Source organism: Jaculus jaculus, chromosome 6 (assembly GCF_020740685.1).
Source record: "Jaculus jaculus isolate mJacJac1 chromosome 6, mJacJac1.mat.Y.cur, whole genome shotgun sequence".
Taxonomy (NCBI): Eukaryota; Metazoa; Chordata; class Mammalia; order Rodentia; family Dipodidae; genus Jaculus; species Jaculus jaculus.
In genome coordinates, this window is record NC_059107.1 from 111,588,647 (window position 1) to 111,610,263 (window position 21,617).

The 21,617-nt window shown below is 39.9% G+C and overlaps 1 protein-coding gene and 1 pseudogene across 1 annotated transcript; both read right to left on the reverse strand.

Moving 5' to 3' along the window:
- Window positions 1-4,309, reverse strand: part of LOC101605075 — an 83,841-nt pseudogene extending 79,532 nt beyond the window's left edge.
- A 13,358-nt stretch (window positions 4,310-17,667) lies between these two features.
- Window positions 17,668-21,394, reverse strand: Ifng (interferon gamma). The gene is made up of 4 exons (XM_004650515.1): window positions 21,281-21,394; window positions 20,095-20,163; window positions 19,825-20,001; window positions 17,668-17,820 (listed from the first exon to the last, which is right to left on the reverse strand). The coding sequence occupies exons 1-4, from the start codon at window positions 21,392-21,394 to the stop codon at window positions 17,668-17,670; spliced, it is 513 nt and encodes a 170-aa protein (XP_004650572.1).
- Between the last annotated feature and the right edge of the window lie 223 nt (window positions 21,395-21,617).

Here is a 21,617-nt window from a genome sequence, read left to right on the forward strand (position 1 = left end):
GAAGGGAGGAGGGTACTTAATAGGTTGGTATTGTATATATGTAAGTACTATGATTGAGATGGGGAGGTAATATGATGGAGAATGGAATGTGAAAGGGGAAACTGTGGGGGGGGGGATTACCATGGGATTTTTTTTATAATCATGGAAAATGTTAATAAAAATAAAATTTAAAAAGTATATGTTTGTCCATTTAAAGAATAAGCAGCTAGGCCAGAAGAAGATCCATCTGTAAAGTCCAACATAGCATCCTGGATAGGAGAAAATTGTGTATGGCAAGGAAAAATGACTTGATGTTGCATGAAGAACTGAATCAATTTATGTTTATGGTAATGATTATCAATGCTTCCTGCAAAACCTGCCATGGACAATGCCCAAGTATCTAAAAAGGCAACAAGCCAAGAAACCTGCTTTGAATTATAAGGCTCACAGATAACCTGTAGTTCTATTCCAAAATATTAATAGATTCAGCTCTTCCATCACTACTTTAGCAACATCATTATAGTGAGGAGTGACAGTTCTTGGAGGAGAAGATGCAAGATGTACCCATAGTATAGGAGCTCCTTGCCGCAACAATCCTGTTGGAGTATATGAGGTAGGAAATACAAGCAACCACAACTCTTTACTATAGTCAATATAAGTGATAAATTGTTCTTCTATAACCTTTTGTACTGTAATTAATGCTTTAGAAGCATCAGGTGTAAAAGAACAAAAAGAAGGATTACAGTCCCCCTGTAGTATATTAAATAAAAGTTTTAATTCATGAGTAGTAAGTTTTAAATAAGGCCTAATCCAATTAATATCTCTTAACAATTTCTGAAAATCATTTAAAGTAGTATGGTTCTGTATTTTAAGAGTTACTTTCTGTGGTTTAATTTGTTTTGGATATAAATAAAACCCAAGATAAGAAAAAGGGGAATCTTGTTGTACCTTTTCAGGTGCAATTTTTAATCCCCACATAGTGAGCTGTTGTCCCATGTAACAGAAACAAGTCAAAACATCTGTCTTTTCCTTTCCAGCTAATAAAATATCATCCATATAATGAATAATATATATTTGAGGAAATTTGCTTCTTGAAGAAGTTAATGCTTTAGCCACAAATTTCTGACATAAAGTTGGACTATTAGACATACCTTGAGGGAGAACTTTCCATTGATATCTTTTCATAGGCTCCTTAGAATTACTAGAAGGAACACTAAAAGAAAATGGCAACAATCTCATGGATAAAAAGGTATAGTAAAAAAGCAATCTTTCAAGTCAATAATCATTTTAGAAAAGTCAGCTGGAATGGCCACAGGACTAGGCAGACCAGGTTGCAATGCTCCCATTAAATGCATTGTAACATTCACAGCTCTCAGATCTTGTAGTAACTGCCATCTTCCTGATTTCTTTTTAATGACAAAAATTGGAGTATTCCAGGATGAAGATGATTCCTCTATATGCCCTGCCTCTAATTGCTCTTGAACTAATGTCTGTGCAGCTATCAGTTTTTCCCATGTCAAAGGCCACTGCTCCACCCATACAGGATCATCAGATTTCCAACAGTAGGCTTTGCATGGGGCGGCACAGCCTGACCAGTGGCCATTAGGGAAAATACCCCAGCCCTTGATGATTTGCATTAGAAGCTACTTGAATAGGTAATGATTCACCCTGTTCCCATTTTCCTAATCCTTTATCAAGCAAGTAACCCTGTCTAAGCATTTGAGCAGTAACAATTTCATTAGGACTACACATTAACAATTTCATTTGACTCAAAACATCTCTTCCCCACAGGTTTAAAGGCAAACTGTCTATAATGTAAGGCTTACAATACCCAGTATTACCTTTTTCATCTTCCCAAAGTAATTCTGCAGCACTCTGCTCAGGACAAGAGGATGTCCAGTACCTCTCAATTGAGTCCCTGTAGGATGCTTAGGGCAAGAAGCAGGCTAATGATTACCAGACAAAATAGTAACATCAGTTCCAGTGTCTATTAACCCTTCAAATTGCTTCCCATTTAATTTTAAAGTTAATTTTGGACATTCCTTACTTATAGGTTGAACCCAGTAAGTAGCTGATGAACCAAATCCTTGAGTCCCTCGACCCTGAACATTAGCAACCCTTCCAGTTCTTATCATTGGAAGGAGCAACAATTGAGCTATTCTCTGACCAGGCAATATTGTAAAGATTGTTTTTGGAGCAGACATCATAACTTTAAGTTCTCCTGTGAAACCTGCATCAATAACTCCAGGTGCTACTTGTAATCCCTGCAGAGTACTGCTACTTCTCCTGAAGATCAAGCCTACACTATCCTTGGGCACTGGGCCACATACTACAGTAGGCAGTGGTTGAAGTCCCATTTCTGGAGTTAACACTGTGTAGGTGGAGGAACTGAGGTCGAGTCCAGCACTCCCTGGTGTGGCTCCAAGAAGTTGGGAGACTGGCTGTTTGAGAAACAAACTGTATTGCCCCATAAACTTGTCTTTGCAGGACCTGGGGCTGGCCCCTCCTCCCGCTTCCCTGCTGTTGGATAATAGGGTTGCCATCTCTATCTGTTTTAGATCTACATTCATTTGCCCAGTGTTTTCCTATTTTGCACGTGGGGCAAAGACCAGGAGCTGGATTATTGGAATTTCCATTTTTTCTTTTAATTGGACAATCTTTTTACATATGTCCTATTTTTCCACAAAAAAAAGCACTTGCCAGATCTTGCTGCAGTGGCAGCCATTTGAAAAAGAATTCCTTTTAACGCTGCAGCCATGGCTATCCCCTGAGTTAGCTAGGACAAATATCAGCACATAATCTAATATATCCTTGTAGATCAACTTTCTTTCTATAAGGCCATATAGCTGCTTTGCAAGCACTGTTTGCATTTTCATAAGCAAGCTGTTTTACAAAGTCCATACCGGCACAGCATCTCCAAATACTCTCCCTGCTGTTTTTATCAATCTATCTACAAAGTCAGCATAATTCTCATCAGGACCCTGTATGATCTTGGTTAAATTCTCCCCCGCAGCTTCTCCTTTTGAAGGAAGACTAAACCACACTCTACGAGCTGCTGTGGCTATTTGTTGATAAACAGCAGGGGGATATGCAATTTGATTGTCATTCCCAGCATAATTTCCTTCCCCAATAAGCATATCAACATTCCAATTACCATTCTCTGCCTGTTGATTCAACATTGCAGTCTTTTTGCATAAGTCATAGAATTCTACTTTCCAAATTAAATATTCTCCTCCTGATAAACAAGCTTTGCCTATAGATTTCCAATCATCTGCTGTTAGAATTTTCCCTGCCAATGCTTCTGTAATTGACATAGTATATGGTGATGTAGGTCCATATTGTGCACAAGCTGATTTTAATTCTTTTATGTCTTTAAAATTAAAGGAAGCATATTGCCTTATCAGTAGATTACCCTGTTGAAATTCAGTTGCTGGATAAGCCAATAGGAAAGCTCATGCTTCCTCATCACCTTCTTCTGTGGCTTTCTGTATCACCCTTTCTAAGGGGGAGCAATTAAAAGCAGGCTGAGTAGGATGCAATGAAGATACGTGGACAATTTCAGAAGGCTTCTTAGTAATACTATCTAACTCATCTTTTAACTTTCTCTTTTCTTTCTCCAGGTTTATTCTCTCCTTTAAGGCTGTCACCTCATTTTTTAATTCTGCTATGTATACTTGTGTGGAGGGCATGGGGTGGAGGGACGCGGTGGGTCCCAATCTGCATGATAATCAGCGGACTCTTTCTCTATTTCTTCTGTTTCTTCTGGCTCTAATTCCTCATCACTATTTTCCTTAGAAACTTTATTCAATTCTTTGTAAGTTACAGGTGTCCCTTTTCCAGAACTTTGATTTCTAATTTCTTCAATGACATCTTGAGTGTGATCTAACGTTTGCTTCACTAAACTATCTTTTGTACCTGATTCCAAGGCAACCTTTATCAAAGACCATAAGGAAAAAGCAATTACTGGAGCCTCATTAGGACCACGAGTTTGTAAAAAGACATCTAATTCTTTCCCTACCTGAGCCCAAGCAACTGAATCAACATTTCCCTGCTCTATGAACCAAGGGCTCGTTTTATTAATGAAATAAAAAATTTTGCTTAAAGAACTTGAAGCAATCCCAGTTCCTTGTGCTTTTACTATGGCAATTAGCTCCTTTTTACTCTTTGCTTGTCCCATCATTGCGCCAACTTACCTTATTCCAGAAGACTGAGCGGGTGACTACAATCCTCTTTTTAGTTTCACTTTCTTCCACGGATCGATCCTGGGTTGATATTGGCATTCCTCACTGAAGCCCCTCATATTCAGGTCCTGTTCTGGGCACCACACTGTGCCAACCTGCCCTCCAGCACGAGAGTCAAAACAGACCCTGAAGGAGGGAGTGGGAATGAATCTGAGACAAGAACACAAGGAATGGAGCCAAGACAAGTTCTGATCAAGTTTCAGGTTTATTCAGGCAGACACAAGCTTATATACAGGAAAAAAAAAAAAAAAAAACTTTCTTGACAATGCCTACATGCCTAAAGTCAGCTTCACCAGGGCCATATGATAATTAATGCCTCTGTGCCAAGAGGTCAAAGAGCAGCTACAGTTCCCGACAACAAGGTTTGCAAGAGGAACAACAGTTTTGTAGGTTTTCATGTTACCAATTTAAAAGACAAAACAGGTTTGGTACAATCATCACCAATGTGATTACTCCAAAAGTGCTTACTTGCAAAGTCTGCTGGCACAGATTCAATTCCTTAACCACTCATTTAAAGCCAGACAGGCATTCATTTGCAGTAGCAAGAGACCCTGGTGTATTCATGCATACACACACGCACACACACACACACACACACGCACACACACACACACACACACGCACACACACACACACACACACACAAACAAACAAATAAAAATTATTTTAAAAAGAACCTACTTTGTTTATGGTCATACAACCCCTAATCCATCAGCTGTTATCTCAAAAGATGTCTATTTTGTGACATCAATGGACTGGGAATATAAAAACTCCACTAAAAGATAAAAAAATGTTGATAATAAAATAATTGGCTACACTTGGTGCTAATTTTGTGCCAAGCCTTGTGCTAACATTTTTTAAATATTTGCATTGTCATTTTGCTTTCCCAAACCAAAACTCTGAAGGTCGCATGGAAGAGGAGAGTAGAGAGTAGGAGGGACAGGTAACCTCTTCATTTCACAGAAATATTTGGCATAAAGTCCAACTTGTTGCCATGAATGGTAAGGTCATTCTCAGAGCTGGGAAGCGGGTTACCTCATTTAGCCACAGCTTGAGCACTCCCAGCTTCTGCAGTCTCCCTACACTGGGCTGACAAAACTAGAAACAGCTCCTCATTTCACTTCGGAGAAGCTGACTTTTGCTATCTTCCCAGTCTGTTTCCCAGTCACTTTCACAGAAAAGGAGCTGAAATGTCTAGTCCTCCTTATCAGGACAGTTAGGAAACTGTTCCTTCTGTATAAGACCTTGAAATTCCAGTATTGCCCAAAACAAGTCTCTTTGCGTATATGTTTCCATATTTGGGGGGTATAAAACTTACTCTGTGTTTTACCTGGAACTGCTTGCCAGGCCACTGACAACTTCAAGCTATTGGGCTCCATGGACTACAGTTTTTCTTATTTGCTAACCTGGTGTCCAAATAAAAACCAGTTTCCTTATTAGCAATTGATTTTGATTTTACTAAAACTGGTGTGGTTAAAAGGTTCTTATACTAATAGATATGTGACCTTTAAGATTCTTGACGGGGAAAAAATTCTCATCAGATTAGAACTTCATTTCTCAACTCAGTCTCTTCTCACTTTAGAAATAGTCCATTGAAGTGATCCTTTCCCTGACTGTGCTCTAGCATCTTCTTCAATTCCCTCTTCTCTCAACTTCTCAATTTGTGGAACTCCGGTCACTCTCCCATTACTGGAAGTGGCAGTTACCTGTAAAAACACTGTTGTCCTAGTCTGAAGGTTTTATCTGTATTTATGTCATCCAACCTAAGCCTGTGGACAATGAACACAAAAGAGCAGCAAATATGAGGGTAGAAGTATAACCATGAGAGTTTTCTTAAAACAATGACATTTAGCCATAGCACAATTAAATAATACCCCATGCCTCTGGTATTACACAATAGTTAAGAAGTAATAATTTGGGGCTAGACAGGTGGCTCAGCAGTTAAGTGTTTTTCCTGTGCAAGTATGAGTGACTGAAAGTGCCTGAGACCACTAGAGTTTGAATATCTTACTCCCACTGAACCAGCTGGGCATGGCCACAGCACCTGTAACTCTAGTTCTGCAGGGGAGAAGAAGCCCAAGAATTGTCTGAGCCTGTAAGCTCCAGATTGGGCAATGAGACTCTGGCTCGAAACAAGAATGAGTGGAAGAGCAATGGTGCAAGACACCTACATTCCACTCTGGCCACTGTAGCCAAGCATATGGGATGCCACAGTGTACACTATCCAGTCCCCCCCCCCCACTTCCACACACACAGCAAAAAGAAATAATAATAACTTAATAAATTCATGCCTGAAAAAGATGCCAAGTGTCAGCTGTGGATTTTATTGGTTGGTAGTCAGATCAGGACTTCTTAGGGGCTGTGGCCGTTCACTGTCTCAGGGGGCCATCCTCTCTGTTTCTGCTTTGTCCTGGTGTCTCTAAGTTCTGCTTTTCCCATTCATCTCTGGTAACTCTAAGACATGAATTAAAATAAGTAGGAAAAAAAAAAACTCAAGAGAATAAACATTGCATTTAATAGCGCTATGATAAGCCACCTTCACTTTGTTATTCCATAAATTGACCACCATTGTCCTGATGTCATGTAGACAGGCAGGTCACCCTTGCACACTGATGTAGATGTGGGGTTTGGCACCTTCAGTTAAATTGAATCAATATTTCTTTTAAGCCTAAGAAAACTGACAGTGGGGATTTCCTAACTCCTAAACCAGAGTTTACAGCAAGTCATTTCCAGTCACTCAGCATTTTCTACTCTGGTGATAGTCCCTACACCTAATTATAAAAACAGAAATAACTAAGATTTCCTCACCCAAACTTCTTGATGCCCACCACTCACCTAAGGTCAGGTACTCACTTAATTTTGTCAGCTTCATGTTGCTATAACAGCACATCTGAGAACTAAAAGACCTACTCGGTTCATGGTTCTAGAGGTTCTGGCTCCAGATTAAGTGGCCGCATTACATTGGGTCTCTGAAAATGGCAATACATCATGGTGTAAGAAGAAATCACTTGTCTCATGAATCAAAGAGGCAAAGAGAGAGAGAACCAGCAGGTTCCACAACCCTCATAGGGGGCATGTTTCAAATGACATTCGGACTTCCCTCAAGACTTTGCCTCCCCTTAAAAGCATCACCCTACAGATTAAGCTTTTCATACATGGACACTTTGGAAGATTCTACTCATGTTCAAACCATAGCCCTCCTCATCGTGATTCTATTCCCCGAAGGTCATCAGTACCTTGTGTGTAGTACTCTCAATGAAGGAGAGCAAATGAAGAGTGTTTGAACTTTTCAGGTCAAAGTCCATGGAAGATTAATCATGTATTACTGATTAGAAATATGAGAAGGATAAGGCTGAAAAGTTACATTTCATATATGTAAGTATTTGGAAGGCACCTTAAAATTAAATTTGTACCCTGGTCCTTTGGCTCAAAGGGTGGTATTCATCACTCTTCACTCACAAGTAATTTGAAAATATATTTGAGCAACTGTGATTGTCCTGTTGATTCCAAAAGTTCTATTGAGATTTCATGGCTGGAGAAACCATGGATGTCATAAGTTCTGTAGTGTATGAGACAATTCTGTACAATGGACTTGCCCTGTGCTTCATGCAATTTATCACAACATCTGTCTTAATTCATACAATAACCCTACAAGTGCTGCATTTATCCTATCCAAAAACTATTCTAGAGTTAATAAGAGCCTTCATCTTCTTTATTTGTAGCTAGAGTGATCACTTTAGTGCATGTTATCCACGCATAATTCCTCCTTTTTAAAAAAAACATTTTTGGCTTGTTCACATCCCCAAGTCACCCATACAGACCTACTAATTAAGGGAGTAAGATCATTTTGAACACCAGAGAGTGTATACAAACTCTCAAAGGTTAATTAACTGTATTATCTTAAAATATTAATAAATACTCATTGATAAAAATTTGAGAAACTTTGAAATTTCGATCCATATTCTTTCAAAAACTTATCTATTTATTTGCAAGGAGAGAGAGAGAAAGAAAGACAGAAAGAGAGAATGGAAGTTCCAGGACCTCCTGGCACCACAAACTAACCCTACATGTATGTAGCACTCTGTACATTTGTACATCTTTATCTGCTGGGAAACTGGACCTGAGCAGTCAGGCTTTGCAAGCAAGTGCCTCCAACCACTGAGCAATCTCTTCAGCCTAAACCACACTCTTATTGGTACAACTGATTGCACCTGTTTTGCATGTGTATGTGATGTGGTGTGTGTGTGTGTGTGTGTGTATGTTTCTCCAGATGGAAATATGAGAATGGGTAGTGTGGAAAGAATGTTTGAAATCCTTATAAATGTTAACTGATGATCCACTGGCTAGAATTAGTACTCCGACTAGTACAAAAGAGTTCATCCTATTGTGTGGTGGTCCCAAGAAGGAGGGGCCCAACTCTAGGATTGAGTCTTAGGTAACAACCATATCATACTTGGATGGGTCCCTGTGGTTTGATTGAGCTCTTACATGTAAACAAGATGGAGCTGAGGAGGACAGAGGAGAATCAGAGATGTTAGGAAAGAGGTTAAGAAATACAAAATAATAAAAAAAAAAGAAAGTGGTCTAATATCTCAGAATAATAGTGACAAGGAGTATTTTCTGGCTTTGCAGTATCCAGGCAAGGGAGTAGTGTAGTGGGATTTAGGAAATTACATCAGTGTAAGGTATGTCTGGGGTTCATAGGAGATTTGAAATAATAGCTTGGAGATAGGAAGAAAAGATTATACAGACTGTTTGGTGGGTTGAGAGAGGTTTAAAATAAGAAGAATATAAACATGTAGGTAGAAGTAAAAGACCAGTTTAAAAATCTTTTGTATCAGAAAAGGAGTTTCTAGTAAAGCTCAGAAGCAGAGGCACCATCCTAAATTAATTTCATCTAGTTTTTTTTGTAAACAACTATCCACATATCAGGTCTAAAGCATTGTCCTCAAATTGCAGCTTTTCATTTTGTTTAGTGGTCATATAAAGGTGGGACAGTTTATAAGAGTTAGGTAAAGTTTGCGGAGGCTTTGAGTGAAGACATTTAGGGCTTTATTGAAGAGAGAGGAGGCCCTCTGTTAGAAGGAAGTTAGATGGAGAGGCTCATAGGGATCTCTTGAGGCAAATTGATATAATGGTTTGGTGAGTGATCTAAAATTGGGGATCCAGAACTGGAGAGATAGAGCAGTTATTAAGTGCACTTCCTCTGCAATCACGGGGCTCTGAGGGGGCCTGAAATTGCTATAGTTCAAATCTCCAGAACTCACATAAACAGCTAAGCATGATCACACACACCTATAACCCCAGTCTGTGGGGAGTGGAGACTGGAAGTCACTGGAGCATGTGAAAGGCAAGCTCTGGAATCTGTAATAAATATTTTGGCAAAGAAAAAAAAAATGTGTGAGTAATGGAAAAGAGCACCTGGTATTCTCCTTCATTTGTTATACCAAACCCATGGGGTGCTACAGGCCAGTGCTTAGGGCATGTGGTGGTTTGATTCAGGTGTCCCCCAAAAACTTAGGTATTCTAAATACTAGTCTCCCCAGCTGATGGAAATTGGAAATTAAAGCCTCCTGGAGGCAATGTATTTTGGGGGGCAGTCTTATGGGTATTATAGCCACTGTCCTTTTGCTAGTGTTTGGCATACTCTCCTGTTCCTGTTGTCCACCTTCTGTGGACCAGGGAAATAATGTCCACCCTCTGCTCATGTCTTCATTTTCCCCTGCCATTGTGAAGCTTCCCCCTCAAGCCTGTAAGCCAAAATAAACCTCTTTTACCCACAAGCTGCTCTTGGTTGGGTGACTTCTACCAGCAAATTCAAACCTGACTGCAACAGGATGCTACATCAACATACTGCTACACTATGAAGCTACTACAACACCACACACACACACGCACACACACACACACACACACACACACACACACACACACACACAAATATTAAATGGGGATACAAAGGCACAAGAAGTTAGCTAGACACTGGAAAGAAGTTAGGGTTTGGTGAGAACAAAGGGTGTTACTGTAATTAATTGTCTCCATTTTGGGCAAAGCTTGAGTTGTCCCTTTGTAAATGAAACTCTGTACACCGTTTTCTGCAGGAAAATGATGATATGAGTTGTAGACAGAGATCGGAGGGGCAGAAAAGAAAATCATCTACATATTGAAGAAGGATGCTAGAAGAAAGTGAGAGCTGTGAGAGGTCTTGAGGTTGTCTAAAAATGTGGGGGCAATCTTACAATCTGTGAAGGTCTAAATGAGATTCTGGGCCATTCTGGTGGAAGGGTACATCCAAATAAACAAAAAAAATATATTGTGAGGAAGGATCAAGTAAAATGGTGGGGAAAAAGACACCCTTAAGACCAACTACAAAATAGTGAAAGATTTGGGACTTCTGGGTAAAATGGCATTGTAGTAGGCACGCCAAAGCATCCTAGGGAGGAAATAAGCAGAAAAACAGCAAAATATACTCTTCTACCAAAAAGTGATAGTGTATACCAAATTATCAATCTCAGCAGAGAAGCAGGAGAGAGCCAGAGCTTTTAGCAACCACAGAAGCAGGCAGAAATGGATCCTTTGGGGGTGCTGGTCCGAGCAGCTGCCAGGCTCTGCATGAGCCTCAGGAGAAGCTAGGTGAAGGGATTTTCCTCTCATCCCAGTCTCCTTGCAAAGTCAGATAACCTGAAGGAGAAGACAGCAGGGGCCAGCTACACAGCTCTGGTAGAACTTCAGGATCACTCCACAGCCTCCCCTCCCCCAACCATCAGTGCCAGCAACCGATGTAGATGTGGGGAATGGAGATCCACCACTCAGCACCCAGCACAGGCAAACAGAGCAGTGAACCCACCAACCCAAGCCCATGGTGCAGGGACCCAAATGGTCATGCAGCATAGTTGAGACCAAAGCCATCCCAAAAGATAAGAGGACCTACTTATGCTATGTTCAAAGAAATCAAAGAAGAAAACAAACTCCTGAAGGAGAACACAGGAAAACAACCTAATGAAATAAGGAGGTTAATACAAGATATGAGTAAGGAAATAGAAATAGTGAAGAAAAACAATCAGAAACAATAGAAATTAAAAACACAGTTTGGGGCTGGAGAGATGGCTTAGCAGTTAAGCGCTTGCCTGTGAAACCTAAGGACCCCAGTTCAAGGCTCGATTCCCCAGGACCCATGTTAGCCAGATACACAAGGTGGCATACTTGTCTGGAGTTCGTTTGCAGTGGCTGGAAACCCTGGCGTACCCATTTTCTCTCTTTTGCACTCTGCCTCTTTCTCTGGATGATGCTCTCAAATAAATAAATAAATAAATAATAAAAATGAAATTAAAAAAACAAAAAATTTTAAAAAATGAAAACACAGTTTTTTAACAGCTAGAATAGGTATATTATAGTGGGATTGACTGGATTAAGATGGCTGGAAGTTTGTTAATAATTGATTTCAGGCCCTGTAATATTGTCATAGAAATTAATATTGGGACCAGTTCAGGAAAATTACAAGGTGTTTTAGGGTAACTTTAGTGGAGTAGGCTGTAGCTACCAATCAATGTCCAACATTCCAGACTATGCAATTAATTTTGACTGTGAAAGTATCTTGGAGTGAGAGGGCTGATGAGGATGGCACTGAGGACAGGAAAAGGAGAGACCTAATCTGGGTTGTACGTAGGTGAATAGAGATAGTTGCATGAAGTTTAAATGGGGCATGCTGCCCTAGTGGAGTAGGGAAGCAGGGTTCACATCTATAATGCCAGCATTCAGGAAGCTGAGGTAGGAGGACCACTGTGAGTTCAAGTCCTGCCTGGGCCACAGAGTGAATTCTAAGTCAGCCTGGACCGAAATGAGATTCTGCTTCACAATATGAAGAAAAAGAATGAGAGAAAAATGGACTTAACTTCAACAGTGACATTTACCTATAGTGATGTTAATGGTTATGGGAACTTCTGAACCAAGGCAATCAATCTTCAGTGAAGAGGACAGGAATTAAAAAATCTCAGCTCATTTGGGAACTGGAACTGCTGGTCTCTTCCCAGGGGCTTGAGGGCAGGATAACTTATAGTGTGCCTGAACTTTATGCACCGAGCAACGTCCCAGGGAAGCTCATGGATTTGGGCAAGTTCTAGCCCAGTGTTCCTCTTGGCCACACTTGAAGCAGTGTTCTGATAGAATGGAAAGTTGTTGTTGTTTTTTTTGTTTGTTTGTTTTCCAGCTGCCCTAAATAGCAGTTGCAATCAGTTGGTATTAGTCTGATCTCTTTCCCACTTTTGTTGTTGAGTCTCTTCTATAATTAAAGACTTTGAAAGCTACTTTAAGATGATCTTTTAGGGAGTTTGAGGGCCATCCTTTGATTTTTAGAGCATTTTCTTACTATTTTTTGAAGACCAGTAGATAAATTGAATATGTAATGTCTCCCAGCCTCCAAATTAGAATACAGATGGGCATGTATGAGGAGAGCCTATGTAAGGTGGATCACGAAAGCTGCTAGGTTTTCATCAGCTTCCTGTGTGAGCTCCTGCATTTTATTATGATAGATCACAGCCTTAAGAGAAATTCTTTCTAAACTCTCAATCAGGTAGGTTAAGAAGTAAGGCATACTTCCCAAATGGAGGGAATTTGATTGAAAATTCCATTTATAGTCAGTAGATAGAACTCCCTTATTCCTACTTGGGTAGCAGTGAGGATGTGTGGTGTAGAGAGAATGTGAAAAGGCTACAGTCAATATCCAGATATGAGCTTTTGCCTCCAGTGTGGTGCAAGAGGTTATAATGGCATAGACATCCTGAAAGGTCAGATCACAGGAGTGTGTAATATGCTGCGATTCTTCAGTGTATTGTGTAGGGTCAGCAGAAACTGATCCCAGTCACGTTTCAATCTGTGAGAGGACAGAGAAGAATAAGACATATACATGGAATATGCCTCTGCTCCTGCAACTTCCCATAAGAGGAGCTGGGAGGCAGGTGCAAGTGTTTCAGGAAGCTGAGGAAAATGGGATTTTAAGAAAGTAAGCAGAGGGGGAAAAGTCTGGGGCTTTAAGAATGTGGCTAGGGGCAGAGTTAAGAGTTTAGCTTTCCACTTTAGCTGTGTTGGGAAGGAGACGTGACGGGGGGACTAGATGGAGTTGATTCAAGGAGCAAGATGACAGAGCTGGGAAGGTGATCATGTGGGCATAGAAACAAATCAGGGGGAAAATTGTAGCTTGGGGTGAAGGGGCACAGAGAGGAAGGCAGTAATCAACAGGGTCAAATTCAGTGGAGGAGTCTCCTGCTGAATGACTTTTCTGGAGAAGTATATTTTCATGAAGTAACAATTTGGAAAGCAGTGCAAGATTGGTAGAGAGACTGTTATTTCTTTGTGGGGGGGGCAGTAGTATGTGACATGTAAAGATGTATATGACCCATGCATGTGCATGTGGAGGACAGAGAAGAACACTGGGTATCCTCTTACAGTTCATTCACATGCTTCTTGGATGAGGTGCCTCCCTCAACCTGTAGCTTCTGTCCATCAGTAAGAATCAGTAACTCTCCACTTTCTTCTCTTCATAGGCTGAGGGTACAGGTATGCATGGCTGTACCTAGCTTTGTTTTATATGTAGGATCTGGAGAGTTGAACTTGGTGGTCTCTGGCCCCAAGAAGACCTCATGCTTAAGCAGAAAGTACTCTTTACTAACTTTTGAGCCATCTCCACAATCTGAGAATGGCCATTTCTAAGATAGAAAGGGCTGGAGGAATTGTTTAGCAGTTAAGGCATTTGCCTGCAAAGCCAAAGTGCCCATGTTTGACTCCCCAGGACCCACATAGGCCAGATGCACAAGTGCACAAGGTGGCACATGCCTCTGGAGCTTGTTTGCAGTGGCTGGAGGCCCTGGAGAGCCCAGTCTCTCCCCCTCTTTCTCTGTCAAATAAATAAATAAATAAAATTTTTTAAATAAGAGAGAAAAAGGTTTTAGATAGGGTACTTTTAATCACTTATCATAATGGTGTATAAAATTATCCAAATCTATAAACTAAAGGTATCATGCTCAAGCCTTGTAACAAGTATTTTGTATAGGAAGCCTGGGCCTGGCTTTGTTGGAAAGGATTATATAAGCCTAAGACTAGCAAATGAACAATGGATACATATCCAGTTAAAATTTCCCAGGAGGGCTAGAGAGTTGGCTCAGTGTTGCAGAAATTCTCTGTAAAGATCATTCTAATGTGTTATGAGTGGAAGTAGAAGAGTTTATTTACTTGGGGGCCAAAGAGCTTAAGGTAGCTCTCCAAAGAAGCTTTGAGCCCGAACTGAGATTTTAGTTTTATTTTTTCATAGCCAAAGGGACAGGTCAATGAACAAAACAGACATAAATAAATAAATCATTTCTGTAGTCAGGCTTCCCTAACAGTGAACTCCATTTTTCTTTGCTTTAGCCTATCAAGCTATCTTCAGAACTTGATTCCCGTGGTAGGCAACTATCGATGCCTGCCTTAGTCTGGTATATCTGATTGATTTAGAATTATATTGCTCAGAATGTGAAAGGATGAGGAAAGAAGGGCAAAGTGAAGAGGAAGAGAGAAAAAGAAAGCCCACGGATACTTAATGCTCAAGTTCAGTCCCCTAATCACACCATTAGCAAAAGTATACTGGCTAATATTCGAGAGCTGCTAAGGAGAATAGAGCCTCGTGCTGCAAGGATTCTCCCACTCCAGGCTTTGGTTGTGCCCCCTGGTGCTATGGAGCCTAGGGAGACCATTACAATCCACTAGGTTCCTTAGTCTATAATGACCCTACAATCCTCTGGAATTTAGGTGTGAACATAAAAGAAAAAAAGTACAATATATTTTGCAACTATTACATAGGCTAGTCTCAACTCAAGTTCTTCCAGAGGACCTTGTCTTCCTTGTTCTCTGCTACCATCACACCACATATGCATAGTCCATGTCTCAGAGTCTATACTGACACTAGTCAGAGCCAAACTGACACAAACCTTACAGAAAGGGTAGAAAAACATAATGTATCCCCAAATTGGAATCCCCTAGGGCTTCACTTCCAGCACATAACTAATCATTTCTCAAAATGATGGGCAGTAAGATTCCCAACCACTTCCCTGAGGTTATGATCTGGTTCTGTGGTCCAAACAAGACAGTATCATAGTAGCCCTCCCTCCACAGATATATTAAAGTCTGTATCAGTGAGTCTTAAATACTAACAGGACTGGACACACCAGCTGTATCTTATATTGGTCACAGTAATGCCCATCTTTTTCTCATTGTTGCCTGGTCAAACAAATAAAAGTTTTGGAATCAAGTCTCATCCACTGTCTCTTAAGTTACCCCCAGTAATCACCACAATGACCACTGATCATTGCCTAAGATTACAATGGTCCTTTTCATGAACTATTTCACTCAATCTTGCTATTGTGAGCAAATTAAGTGAAATCATTGAAAAGGAACCTCTGGATATCTAAAATCTGTTCCTTGAATTTTCAATCTTGTCACTGGTTTTTTTTTGTTGTTGTTGTTTTTATTTATTTCAATGAGAGAGAAAGAGGCAAAAAGAGAATAGGAATGCCAGGGTTTCCAGCCACCGCAAATGAATTTAAGATGCATGTGCCACCTTGTGCATCTGGCTTAGGTGGGTCCTGGAGAATCAAACCAAGGTCCTTTAGCTTTGTAGGCAAGTTCCTTAACTGTTAAGCCACCCCCCCAGCCCAATCTTGCCACTGTTTTATGTCCCAAAGCTAACAGAAAGTATCTTTATTATATCCATTATCTTTGTTCATGCCAGTAACAATAAAAAGTCTTAACTCATAACACAATACTGTGCATATTCCATTTAATGACCTCCTGTCTTGTGCCTATTCACCAGGTCTCCTGAAATAACAACCCAGAGGTCTAAATTCATCATATCTTCATCTTCTTTCTACCTAAATAAGACATACACTGACTGACCCATTCATCCTCCTAAAGTGGTGACTGTTTTTTTCTCCCATGTTTTGGGGCTACCACATCCATCTAATGGCTTTTATTTTATTGCCAGACAATAAATCTTCACTTCAGAACCTTTCCAATGATGTTCACCATTCCTAAAATCTAAAAGGCTTCCTCCCTTGCAACTGATTCCTGAAGTATTTTCAGTTAGAGGAATTGAAATTGCTCCATTTAAGCATCTGGCCTCCACCCCACCCTACCTACATCATTCCCCTTCTCCATTCTTCTCTATTTTATGTTTTTCCATGGCATCAAGTATTTCCTAAAACACTCTATGGCATATTATGTATTTTATTTACTGTCTGTTTTCAACTTGACCCACTGACAGATTCCTGTGTGGTTTTGCCATCTAAGTTATCTCTAGAATCTAGGCACACAGAAAATGCCCCAATGAATATATTTTGCGGGGGGGACAGAATTAATTCTTACCAAAATATTTCAAGGAAGACCCCACATTTAATTATTCTTCCTTTTCAAATAAGGGGGTAAAAGATGACATAATATAAAAAAGCCATTAAGGGTCATACTATCTGTAGTAATGTAACCTGGATTCCAATCCAGGCTGCACTCCAAGATTAACACTGTGTATCCCACACTCAATGGTGTCTGCTCAAAGTGGGAAGAGTGACGTCAGCAAGGTGGAATATAGGAAAAGGGCATAGAAATAACGGTGCATGAAACTAAGCAGCCTATATACTTCCAATAGCAAGAATTCTCAACTGAATGGTGACACAATTAAACCTACATCTTAGAAAGATAATTCAAACAACTACCAACTACAGCTGTAGATGCCAACAAATTGCCACAGGAGACAATTGGCTTAGTGTAGCTCCAAGAGTTCCAGAGCTAAAAGTGCCTGCTTCCTTCTAACTCATCAGCATACGGTTTGTTCACCTCAGTCATCCCCTAGAAAAAGTCTGACCCAGCATGAATGGTTGTGAAAGAACACTTTATTCACTTATCTTAAATAGTGGTCATTTACAAGTGAGTTACTTTCCATTTGGGTGCAGTCACAGTTTTCACAACATTTGGAAGCACCAGATGTGAAATCTCCTTAAATGCCATTGTTATTGGGGACAGGTCATATGACCTGACACTTTCTAGCACTGTCTGACATGCCATCATAACTCTGGCTCAGAACACAGAAATGTTCTTGAGCAGGTGCAGGTATGGTGTCGATTGTAAGTGTCCCTTGTTCTGTCAAGCGAAATGCATGCACAGCCTACAGCCTTTGACTTAAGTCAGCTGTGTAGCTGGCCCCTGAGATACAGCCTGATAGCTACACAGTCTAATTAGTCAGAAAAAAAAAAAAGGCTAAGTGAAATAGTTACAGGATACAGGAATGATAAGTAATATATATTAACAGATAATCATTTTCATTACATAAAAGTTACTACTATAAATACTTCTTTGATTAATGAGTCTAAAAATATATCCTCCATATAAATAATGTTAAATATTAATAAATAGATTTAGGTTTAAAACTTCAAATAACTCTGGCAGGACGATTCTTATTTTGACGTGCTAGAGCCCCAAAGCAGCATGGACTCCTCTTTCGCTTCCTTTGTGCTGGCATCAGGTTTCTTAATACACCTCGGAGTTCATTGATCGCTTTGCGCTGGACCAGCTGGTTATTTACCTAATGGAAAAGAAAACAAAATGAGTTACAAGCACACAAGCCATTGGGATAGTCTTTTAACATCATGGTCAGTGAAAATGGAAATATTTCATTTTAAGAATGGTGATTCTGCAGAGCAAAATATCTCAATTTATAATATTCACTTCTTTGGCATCTGAGGCTAAAAGGATAATTAAATTTCAAGTAGCTAATAATTGGGAATACATGGGTTGTGTCACACATTTATCACTTTACTGCTACATAAATCTCAAAATGGAATCATGAAAAGACTCCTGCAGAAGAGTGGAGGAAAAGAGGCGGGATTGAGTATGCAATAACTCTGGCTCTGAACCAGGCTTTTAACCTCTCTAAACTTGTTTCTCCTGAAGAGATTGGTGAGATGAGCTTTCATCCACCAATTCTATCAACATATACATTGGTCAGTCATTGCTGAAATTGTCAGATAGTTCCTAAGAGCCAGTGCTTCTCCTCTTCAGTGCAGAGCAGTATGGCTTGAAGACCTAATAAGGAGCCCAAAGACCAGGTGAATGAAGAGGAGTCTATGACTCTGTGAGGTCAGTAAGTTCCCCAGGAGATTCTGATCTCCATGTAGTTTGAGAATCCATAACACAGGCTAAGCACTTTGGAAAACACTAAGTCTAAGAACAATGAAAATTCAGACCTGGGCTGGAGAGATGGCTTAGCAGTTAAGCGCTTGCCTGTGAAGCCTAAGGACCCCGGTTCGAGGCTCGATTCCCCAGGACCCACGTTAGCCAGATGCACAATGGGGCACACACATCTGGAGTTCGTTTGCAGTGGCTGGAGGCCCTGGCACGCCCATTCTCTCTCCCTCTCCCTCTCTCTCTCTCCCTCCCTCCCTCTTTCTCTGTCTGTCACTCTCAAATAAATAAAAATAAACCAAAAAAAAAAAATTCAAACCCATTTATATCAAAGCCAAAGGAATCTGGAAGCCTTTATCTTCTAGATAAAATTGAGAAAAACGTGATTTGTCTTTATGCTTTTAAAGTTATCTTTCAGTTTGTAGAAGCCATAATTTAAAAACTCAAAACCATTTCGAGATAAAGCTTAAGGGCTAAAAAGATTTCTCCAGCTGAGATACTCTAATATATGAAAGTCAATTCAGCCTTCTTGTCACAAAATATAAGGACTACCTTCCCTCCTCCCCTAAAAGCAAGTTAGCCTGCATAACATGAGAGACTGTCCAGAGACCAGGAATGGCATACCCAGATATCTTCCCCCCACCAAAAGCTGTAGCTCTCTTCTCTCGTTCTCATTTTCTGCCTAGGATGTTGTAGAGTTTTAGGGCAAAGGAGATCAGAGAACTTATATAGTAAACCCAACTGGTTCCTTTCAACATGAGGAAACTGCACCCCGAGAGACATGTGATTCATCTGAAGTCACAGTACCTTGTGGCCAAGCTGAGTGGAGAATACAAATATTCTCTCCCCCTCCCACGGCTTTTTCCACTAAGACACAGCCTTCCACTTACAGTGGGAGACTTCATCACACAAACAGGGGCCATGAGAGCGCTGTTCCTCACTACTCCCCTCTACTATTTCCCCTGCTTCTTGCTCAGTGAATTCATCTATCACATGTACAATTGTTTTTGTTTTTGTTTGGTTTTTCGAGGTAGGGTCTCACTCTAGCCCAGGCTGACCTGGAATTCACTATGGAGTCTCAGGGTGGCCTTGAACTCACGGTGATCCTCCTACCTCTGCCTCCCGAGTGCTGGGATTAAAGGCGTGCACCACCACGCCCGGCTGCATGTGCAATTGTTTTAATTCCTGTGTATTTTCAAATGACAAAATGCAATGAGTCCCATACTAACTTGACAAAGCCACCCCAAACAAACATGAAGTTATTAAGGAAGAGCCTTAGCCAGGGGTCCATCTCATAGGTTTAGCAACTGCACAGTAATCAATTTCTATTTTTTTGAGAACTAAATGCTCCATAGGTGAGGGGAACTCCATAATGAGAAGAAAGAAATAGCTGAGATATCCTCACCGAAATTTGAGTAATATTTAGGAAGTCCCACAGTTTGTCAACGCTATTGTTGAAGAACTTCACAACTAGATCTTCCTTGATGGCATCTATGCTCGCCTGGATATGTTTATCTTTCACAGTGTCAAAGAGTTTGAAGTAGAAGGAGACAATCTGGCTCTGGATGATTTTGTCCTTCTCCTTGGGAGAAAAGCACAAACAGAAGATCATGTGAACTTATCCATTATGAAATAAACAAAAGGAAAATCAGCCAAATGGGAATGCTCAGCCTACCTCTTGCCACTTCTTAGAGATGTTTAAGAAGAGAATCTCTCCATTCGCTACATCTGACTTACTGGCATTCTGAAAAAAAAAAAAAAGAAACATTGATTTATAATCAGTCCATCAATTACACATATGTATATATCAAGTTTCATTGAGTCCAGATGCTGATAATGGTCATTGATTTATTTCAGTCTTCCATTTACTTCCCAAAAGATTTTATATTAAATTGAGCTAAAGACCATTACACTCTTAGTTCCCTTACTTACTACCATAATCATGAAATTGCAATGTCACAAGTAAACTCAACAAAGCTGATAAAAGTTCAGGTGTCCCAAATAACTATTATGGAAGTCTTTCCAAACCAAGAAAAAAAATCAGCAGTGATCCCACTGTAATATACTGCCCTCCTACTGTCCAGGCTTCTATTACAATTACCTATGGCCTCCTATAGGGTCTCATTAATTCAGCTTTAGAAGATAGCTCCAAATACATGTATGAGAGAGTTTGATTTATACCATGAGAGTATGACCAATTGTGAATGCTTGAATATGATTATTATAGCTATAATTATAACTATATATATATTGGAAATTTTTTAAATAAAAACTATTATCATTAGTCATCAATAAAATACAAAAAGAAATTCACACAAAAATGTAATGTTAAGCCAGAATCATAACTCCTACAAAACTCAGAGTGAATATCTTCAGAAATAATTCACAGATTTTGAAATTACTTTTTAGAGAAAAAATAAGTGAAAATATTAAGACAAAACTTCAAGAACTTCGCCTTCTTTTACTTTAAACGTTAAATTATTTCCTATTACTATTTTTAATGATACTTTTCTCTTAATATTACTTTCCTAGAAGTCAGAAAACTCAGAAACTAATGGCCAATCTCTCTTTTGATATAAATAGTATTTAATTTAAGATGACTAAGTAGATTCCATCATAAAGTGATATCATTATACTTTATACCTATTTTATACCCATCTGTTAGGAGATTCTTGAAAGTCCCCTATGTTTCTACAGTAAACTGAGTAGAGGGATAAGCTAATGCGAAGATTATTTAGTCAAGAAATAGCCCACTAACACCACATCTTCTCAAAATGACTGTGGGCTAGAGCTCATCATAGACAAGTTCACATTCAACCATATTCAACCACAAGCAAGTATTAATAAAAGGTCATACTTACAAAATATTCCTTTAGCTTGTCTAGTTCTGCAATGAATGTAGCCTGGCAGTACCAGCTACAAGAACCCAAAATGATGCAGACCTGGAAAGCCAAGATATAACCTGTAGACTTCATGGTCTTAGAGAGCTAGGCCAAAGGAGTTGGAATCAGTGGCTCCTATGTTACGTTAACCAGGTCCAGAGGACTTAGTTAACCTCTCTTCTAATAGCGGATCTGGTGATGATCTGAGCAGTGTGCTGTGTCTCCTTTGGCTATGGATATTTATACCTAATTGAAGGCTCCTCATGATTACGTATTTTCACAAGTTTTTTTTAAGATGAGATGGTGACAGATAGGC